At 43.8% G+C, this 8,355-nt stretch overlaps 1 protein-coding gene across 1 annotated transcript; it reads right to left on the reverse strand.

Annotated features, from left to right (window-relative positions):
* Positions 1–1,496: 1,496 nt before the first annotated feature.
* On the reverse strand, positions 1,497–4,689 carry LOC123070879 (chorismate mutase 1, chloroplastic). The gene is made up of 6 exons (XM_044494259.1): positions 4,270–4,689; positions 3,205–3,424; positions 3,039–3,125; positions 2,542–2,685; positions 2,188–2,280; positions 1,497–2,060 (listed from the first exon to the last, which is right to left on the reverse strand). Exons 1-6 carry the CDS (start codon positions 4,440–4,442, stop codon positions 1,824–1,826), a joined length of 954 nt encoding a protein of 317 aa, XP_044350194.1. The 5' UTR covers positions 4,443–4,689; the 3' UTR covers positions 1,497–1,823.
* Positions 4,690–8,355: the final 3,666 nt, after the last annotated feature.

Genomic DNA, 8,355 nt, shown 5'->3' on the forward strand with positions numbered 1-8,355 from the left:
CGCTGATGACCGACACGTTCGATGCTGGGTCATGGATGCCTGTCCCTGTAAGTTTGTGCCACTTGGGGTTTACAACTAGCCATGTCAGCCCGGGCTCCTTATCATATGGATGCTAGCGACACTATCATATACGTGTGCCAAAAGGCGCAAACGGTCTCAGGAAAAGGTAAGGCGACACCAGTGGGAATACCGTGCATGAGGCCGCAAAGTGATATGAGGTGTTACATGCTAGATCGATGTGGCATTGAGTCGGGGTCCTGACAGGGTTGCAATAGTCTCGTTATTAACTCTGATAACATGGAAGTCATCGACACAATGAAGAATGGAGGACATTCTGCAAGAGCAGCGGTGGAAGATTTTGATGATTGCTATTTCATGGCTTGTGATTTTTCTCTTACAAGTTTTGAACATTGTAATAGAGAAGCAAATAAAGCAGCTCATGAGCTTGCTAGACCAATAAAATATTCAGTGACAAGGGGTTGGTTCAAGGAGTGTATGATAACTATTGTACCTTTTCTTATAGACGATGTAACCATTGTTTCTAATAAGTAAAGTTGCTGCCTTTTTAATTAAAAAACGATTGCAACATCTATGAAATGCTAGCATATCCTCCCCCTCAGGTTGGAGATCAGCACAGCCTCCCCCGTGCATCGGTTCCAAAGACGCACAGATAGGACCGATGTTGTGCCAAAACTCGGAGGTTTGATGTTTAATAATCCACACTACGCTTGATTGCGGCGGATCTGGTGCTTGACCTCGGCGACATCGACGGCTAACATTAGCTTCGGAATTTGAGGAGGATGGGGATGATCCCCGCCGACACGCCACAACGATAAAGGCCTTGCGCTCGACGGGCTTCTTCATTGGCTCACAACGCCCTTCTGGGCTATGGTTTTCCTTCGAATTTGACGACCGCGATGATGGCAGTTGCCGAAAATTCTATGGTCTTGAATGTAATTTTATTTTTTTGGAGAGGTTTTGCGCAAAATTCTGCAAACACATGTTCTCCCTTGGTCTTTCTGGTCGGTTCCGTGTGTGGGCGTATCACTATATTTGTGATTGATGAAACACGCGGAAGTCCTAAAAAAACTAGCATATTCCCCAAAATTCCCTTAAAAGAACAGATTTCTTGAAATTACGCAGACTCGATACTCGATAATAACCGCTGATATGGAGCACTGAGCGCATACTGCAAAAATCAGCCCTATGGGATTCACTAGATACATCTTCATTGCTATATATTTTGGAGGGTGTTCCATATGCCTCCACCTCCGGCCTACATATTTAGAGTCACAAAGACAACTTAGAGCAAAAATGCTAACAAGTCACAAACACTCCGCAAAACCTCCATGCTCGCTTGCGCTGCCGCCCAGCTCTCTAACCCCCACCAGGTGGGTCCCACACCGCAGGCAAAGTAGGCAGAACATGTTATGCTGAGTTTGATTTTGCTCAACTCAAAAATAAAAAAAAAATAAACTGATTTTGCCGCCAACCTCTCTACAAACTTGACCGATCGTCCTTAAAACCATTATACAGGCTGAGGTTTTACAGAATCAGCAAGAGGTGCTCTAAGATTCAAAGCTTTGCAAAACACCAACAGCAATAGAAATGATCATATGCCACAGTCCCACCGCACGGTGGCTCCTCTTGCTCTTGTGATACAAAAATCTATATAGATGAAACAATAAACGTCTCAAATATGTTCTTCCAAGTCGAGTCCCAATATGAATATGCCTATGGCCGTTTCCTGCCCCGTTTATTCTTTGATGACGCGAGAAAAATCGGACGACGGAGTAGGCACTGCACTGCACATTTGCGAGCTCTCAGTCCAGCCTCCTTAGCAAGTATGCTACCTGGACGTCCTTGGTTAGCGGCATGATCCTGTCGCTGTACAGTCCAGCGACCAGGCTGGGCCTGATCTTGTACACAGGCGCCATGCCCTTGGCTTCAGCTCCTATGTTCACCTCCTGTCCAAATATCTTGGCCTTGGTTTCCACCCGATGTTCGATGGCACGCTCGACCGTCTCGTACGTGAGGATCTGCATTAGTTGAGCACCGTCCTGCAATGGCCGCCCGACAAAATGGTTGTTTCCACAACGGGATCAAATTGCCACGGTCCATTTGAAACAATGTAAGCGGAAGAGAAGTATGACAGCGTTACCCCTCATTGTAACATAGAGCACTCACCTGAGCTTCTATTGCAGGCGTGTAATCTTCAGGGGACTCTTGAAACTTGGCCTCTGCCACAAACTTTCCATAGTGGATTCTCTTAGAGAGTGCCTGAATTACAGAACAGTGATGGAAAAGACAGATGAGCAAAATGTACTTCACAAAGAAATGCTTAGTTGCAGGAGCCTCTAGTGAACCTCAGCTTAGTCATATGGAAATGACATATTAATAAAATTACGACAGCACAAAATCTTGCAACAATGGTAATGACAAGGCTTATTTTCAGTGAATGAAAGTTGTGGCATAGTAAAAATGATTTACAGCAATTAGCTGTCCGACTCAAAGACCAGCAGTATTGATCTAGTATAGTACCTGCAAGCAGGTTGTGTCGCAAAGAGCACTGGATCCAGAATTTCCATCACTTCCTTCTTTCACTAGCCTTGGAAGAACTTCATCAAAGTACATTTTCCAAATCTCTTTGTTGATATTAATGGAATCAGCAATAGGATGCAGAACCTACGAAAATAATAAAGACAACATAAGAATCCATCCAAAATTGCATCAACAAGAACAACACAGTAATCTACTAGAAATATGAGTTTTTGAATAGATGATAGTATTCCACAATCAATATCGACATATTTTCAGGCTCCAGATGGATAGTCAGAGCTTCTAATGAAACTGAAATGAATGCTAGTTGCTAACAAGTAACAATAGAAAACAGAAGCACAGTATTGTTCAATCGTTCATGCACCGATGTCAAAACCCTGATATGTTAGTTGGCAATTGCAGGACCATGTTTTCCTACATTGACAAAAAATATCTACAGGCCTACAAGGACACCCAAAAAAACTTGAAATGTGCATTACCGTTGGATACTGGATAGGCGGCAACAGTGTCTCAGGCAGATCTTCTGGAAAGAATGGGTGTTCATCTGGGCTCTTGTATCTCCCAACCTACATAAGAAAGATCAGCATATGTATTTTCCAGGCAATGCCATGATCAATTATATTTCTAATTGCACGGATGCTCCACCTTTGCATGTAGCTTTTCAGTTTCTCTAACCATGAATTCAACCAAAGAGCCGCCAAATCCATCCACATGGAAAGAATTGCTATCATATGTATCAGCATTGTAACAATACTGCGCTCTCTCCAAGAGACCGAATATGATGCTGTCTTCTAGTCTAATCAATGAGGTTCTGACACTGTCCAAAGTCAGTATTTGACTTTGATCTATCCTCTGTTTCTCCACCCTAGAAGAAGTGTACCATTAAGAAAAGTTATCAGTTCCTTGCAGTATAACAAAAAAAGCAATTTTTTTGCAGAAGCATCATAGCTATAAGTTAAAGTTATCAGAACCAGGTTAATCCATTCATAGTGCTATAATTCAATGCTCTGCTCAAGGTTGCACTTGCACATACGTTTGCAGAAAGTTTCACCACAATTAGGTGAGCCTTAGTCACTAAGACATTACAAAAAAAAAAGACATTACAGACATGCCCTAGTCAAAGTTAATCATTCACCATTTTTTGGTCTTTCAGTATGACTTGAAGACATGTGGTCAAGTCATCAAATATTAATGAACTATTTTGGTGGAAGTAAAAAAGATGCTGAAATAATTTGCATCATTGCATGGTTAAACATAATTTGAAAAGTCAACAAGACAGAAAAGAACAAACACAACCCCTATAAGGCTACAATCCAGGTCACATGCTATGTTTCGAAGATAAACTATTTCACCGACAAGAAGTTGGTGGTTGTAAGCAGAAGGCACAACATAATCAACTATTCAACTCTTTACTATTGAAATCACGAGTCAAACTAGAGTACCTTAAAAAAAACTTGGGATAACTCAATCATTAACTTCATACCGAAGCAACGATGGACTTAATATTTCGTACCTTAAATAATTGTAACTGAAAACAGGGCAACCAGACTTAATATTTCATAACTCAAATACTTGTAACTGAAAACATCGCAACCAATACCAGAATGGATACACCAAATCACCGGCCCCCAATAGGAAAACATCCTTATCCGTAAGCAAAGCAAAATAAACGGGGGAATCAATGTCGGTAAGCATAACATGACGCCATACCTGGTCACCGGCGCGGAGTTGTTAGTTGCAGCGAACAGCGCCCGCGCCGGCGGCGACGACGCCTTCCTCCACGCCGATCCAAAGGCGACGCTGCTCCGGCCCTGCGCTCCCTGGCTCGTACCGTGCCAGGCTGCGGGCAACGCGGCCGCCTTCGATGCCACCTTAAACTCCATGGCCGACCGCGCCCGGCCCGCCGCTGCAGCCTGGAAAGTGGAATTGGGATCTCTGGATTTGGATTTCAGAATCAGGCGTGCCGGGCTGGAAGGAAAGGAGCAGGGGAGGTGGGTGCGTGTGAAAGAGAGAGGGAGAGGAGCGAGATGGTTGGGGGAGCGAAGTAGGTAGGACCGTAGGAGGGAGAGGCGGGAGGGTGAGGAGGGGAGCGGAGGCCCGGCGCGGTAGGTCGGCCTGACCTGAGGGTTTCTCTTTGAAGTGGTCGTCCCAAGTTTTCCGTAGAGGTGAGGTGCTGTGGGGTTGGTCGCCAATAAATATTTGATGAAGAATTTTTTTTTATTTTTATTGAGAAGGGATTGTTTTAAGTTTTTGGCCGAGGCAGTGGCGCGGTCGCCAATAAGCATTGTACGTGTCTGGTGAGAAAAAGATTCTATTTGTATTGAGAAGGAGTAGTCTCAAGTTTTTGGCCAAGGCGAGGTGGAGCGGAGTTGGTCGCCAATAAGCATTGTACATGTCTGGTGAGGAAAAGATTTCATTTTTATTGGGGGGGGGGGGGGGTAGTCTCAAGTTGGCCGAGGCGAGGTAGCGCGGGGTTGGTCGCCAATAAGCATTGTACGTGTCTGGTGACGAAAATATTCTATTTTTATTGAAAAGGGGTAGTCTCAAGTTTTTGGCCAAAGCGAGGTGACGCGGGGTTGGTCGCCAATAAGCATTGTACATGTCCGGTGAGGAAAAGATTTTATTTTTATTGAGAAGGGGTAGTCCCAAACTTTTGGCCGAGGTGAGGTGGCGTGGGGTTGGTCGTCAATAAACATTATACGTGGCAGGAAAAAGGTTCCATTTTTTAGTTTTACATGATTATTACTCCTACATTGACATTGAATGTTTATTTGTATTTTCTAAAAAGTAACTAAACTCTATTTGATTGTCACGCCGTTTACCTGCTCAAATGAATGTATCTAGCACTGAAATACGTCCAGATACATCTAGTTCAACGACAACTAATATGGATTCGAGGGAGCACTATTTACAGTGCAGTTGGTAGTCTCGCCTTATTGGTTTAGTTTCGCCTCACCTCCCACATCGCCTTTTTTCTTCTCGTCAAGGCTAAAAACCGATGTCCCTTCTCCTGTCTTACGTATTCCACTCCGTGTGCCAGTCCACCCTCCTGTCAATCCTACGGTTTATCGTTGGTTGAATTCCTTCTCTCGTCCAACACATAGAAGACCTACACACACATCTCTTTTGCTCGCCTCTCCCCTTCTCCCCCATCTCCACTCTCCTTCTTGCGCCGACATTGCTGCCGTCCAGTATCGATCACCTCCGCTCCTGATTGGCGCCACCACAGCACAACTGAATCTCACCCGCCTCTCCTTCTTCCCAACATCCACTGATGCATCATCGTCCCACCCCCGCGTGCGGTCGTGCGGCTAACCCTAGCCGCCTCTGTCTCCGATGATGACTCCGACGTTAGCGCCTTCCCGTTACCCTCCCGGCTCTCTCCCCCTTTGGCTCCCCAAATCCCTTTGTTGCGCTGTTGCAAACGTTGACAATGATGCCTCCTTGAACCAATGCCGAGGAGGTCTATGACAAGGGCCTCAAAGCGCTCGACATGCCCATCGTCATGTCACTGACATGCTGAAGTTCGAGGTTGGCACCCGTGCGAACTCAAGCACCCCTGGTCGTGCTCGATAGGTAATGTCACATCATCTCAGTTTCTTCGGAATTGACATGGTCAGTCATGTACTAAAAATGTGATGTTGTTTCTGGAGTTAGCCCTTTAAATAGCAGTTTGTGTGTGTTGCATCTGATATTACTCAATGTGCACGAGCTCAACCTGGCTATCTCATGGGAGAAGAAAAATGGAGCCACAACAGCCTGAGTTAGTGCTGCGTCGGGATGACAAAGGTGCCACATGTGTTGTGGAAGAGGAGATGGTCTTTGTCCGAGGTCTGAGGACCCACCGTTACGTCGAGCAATAGCAGCCTGGAGTCAGGAGCCGTCGGTTCAAACCCCGGCGTGTCCCAGTATGTACTCCCTCTAGTGATCTAAAATGTCTTCTATTAGTTTACAGAGGTAGTACTTTGGAAGAAACGCGTCAATCTCAATAGGCCCTGATGTGTCTACATTATTTGTTTCAGAAACAGATAGTAGCTCTCTGATGTAGGAAGGAGAATCCAAGAATGACATATCATCCTTCAGAAGCATTATCTTATCCGCCCTTAGATTTCTATAATGAGAGCTAAAGTGCATTTTTTTTTATTTTACCATGAAAGGAAAAGAGAGAAAAAGGTGGTTCGATCTGATGCGGCATTTTTTATCAAGATACATTGTAAAAAAGTGGATTTCAATTTTTCCCATCTATTACTTGCTATCATGCAACCAGTACACATTTTTAAAAAGCCCGTGAAAACACGCAGAAATCTAGTAGTGAGAAATAAAAGCAGGGATCACAACCTCCCAAGAACCAGAAGATTTAGAACTAAAAGAGTGTCTAGCTAGTTCATCTGCTACCTGATTAGCTTCCCAGAAAGAATGTTGGAAGGATATTTTCACAAAATCAGCGGACCTTTGCTTGCATCATATAACAAGTGCAACATCTGGTCCCAAATAAGAATCCATAAGCTAAATTGACTCCACAGTAAATGAACAGTTAGATCCCACTTTTGGCCTTACTGCATCCCAGATTTGCTAGAAGGGGTACATGCCATCCTGATTACCATCAACTCATCTGAGTCAACATCACACATGTGTGGAAGAAACCATGATGTTGTTGCGATAAAATCACCTCTCATCACATACCACTGCACCACTAGCTCCCGTTAGGTTATCCACATGAAATGATGTGTCTACGTTCACCTTCACGACACTGTGGGTTGATTTCTTGAGCATGTGATGAAGAAAATATGCCCTAGAGGCAATAATAAAGTTGTTATTTTATATTTCCTTTTATCATGATAAATGTTTATTATTCATGCTAGAATTGTATTAACCGGAAACTTGATACATGTGTGGGCACATAGACAAAACACAGTGTCCCTAGTAAGCCTCTACTAGACTAGCTCGTTAATCAAAGATGGTTAAGTTTCCTAACCATAGACATGTGTTGTCATTTGATGAATGGGATCACATCATTAGGAGAATGATGTGATGGACAAGACCCATCCGTTAGCTTAGCATAATGATTGTTAAGTTTTATTGCCATTGCTTTCTTCATGTCATATATATATATATATTCCTTTGACTATGAGATTATGCAACTCCCGGATACCAGAATAATACCTTGTGTGCTATCAAACGCCACAACGTAACCGGGTGATTATAAAGATGCTCTAGAGGTATCTCCGAAGGTGTTTGTTGGGTTGGCATAGATTGAGATTAGGATTTGTCACTCCGAGTATCGGAGAGGTATCTCTAGACCCTCTCGGTAATACACATCATAATAAGCCTTGCAAGCAATGTGACTAATGAGTTAGTTGCGGGATGATGTATTACGGAACGAGTAAAGAGACTTGCTGGTAACGAGATTGAACTAGGTATGTAGATATCGACGATCGAATCTCGGGCAAATAACATACCGATGATAGAGGGAATAACGTATGTTGTCATTACGGTACGACCGATAAAGATCTTCGTAGAATATGTGGGAACCAATATGAGCATCCAGGTTCCGCTATTGGTTATTGACCGGAGAGGTGTCTCGGTCATGTCTACATAGTTCTCGAACCCGTAGGGTCCACACGCTTAACGTTCGATGATGATTTTGTATTATATGAGTTATGTGATTTGGTGACCGAATGTTGTTCGGAGTTCCAGATGAGATCACAGACATGATGAGGAGTCTCGAAATGGTCAATAGGTAAAGATTCATATATAGGACGATGATATTTGGACACCATAAGTGTTCTGGGTGTA

This window comes from Triticum aestivum, chromosome 3B, assembly GCF_018294505.1.
Source record: "Triticum aestivum cultivar Chinese Spring chromosome 3B, IWGSC CS RefSeq v2.1, whole genome shotgun sequence".
Classification (NCBI taxonomy): Eukaryota; Viridiplantae; Streptophyta; class Magnoliopsida; order Poales; family Poaceae; genus Triticum; species Triticum aestivum.

Bases quoted from the DNA above. Each gene is read 5' to 3' on its own strand.
- LOC123070879 (XM_044494259.1), bottom strand. From the start codon at position 4,442: ATGGAGTTTAAGGTGGCATCGAAGGCGGCCGCGTTGCCCGCAGCCTGG. The intron at 3,126-3,204 runs GTGGAGCATCCG...TTTCTTATGTAG, and splicing joins CTGAAAAGCTACATGCAAAG to GTTGGGAGATACAAGAGCCC. The intron at 2,281-2,541 runs GTACTATACTAG...TCTGTAATTCAG, and splicing joins GCGACACAACCTGCTTGCAG to GCACTCTCTAAGAGAATCCA.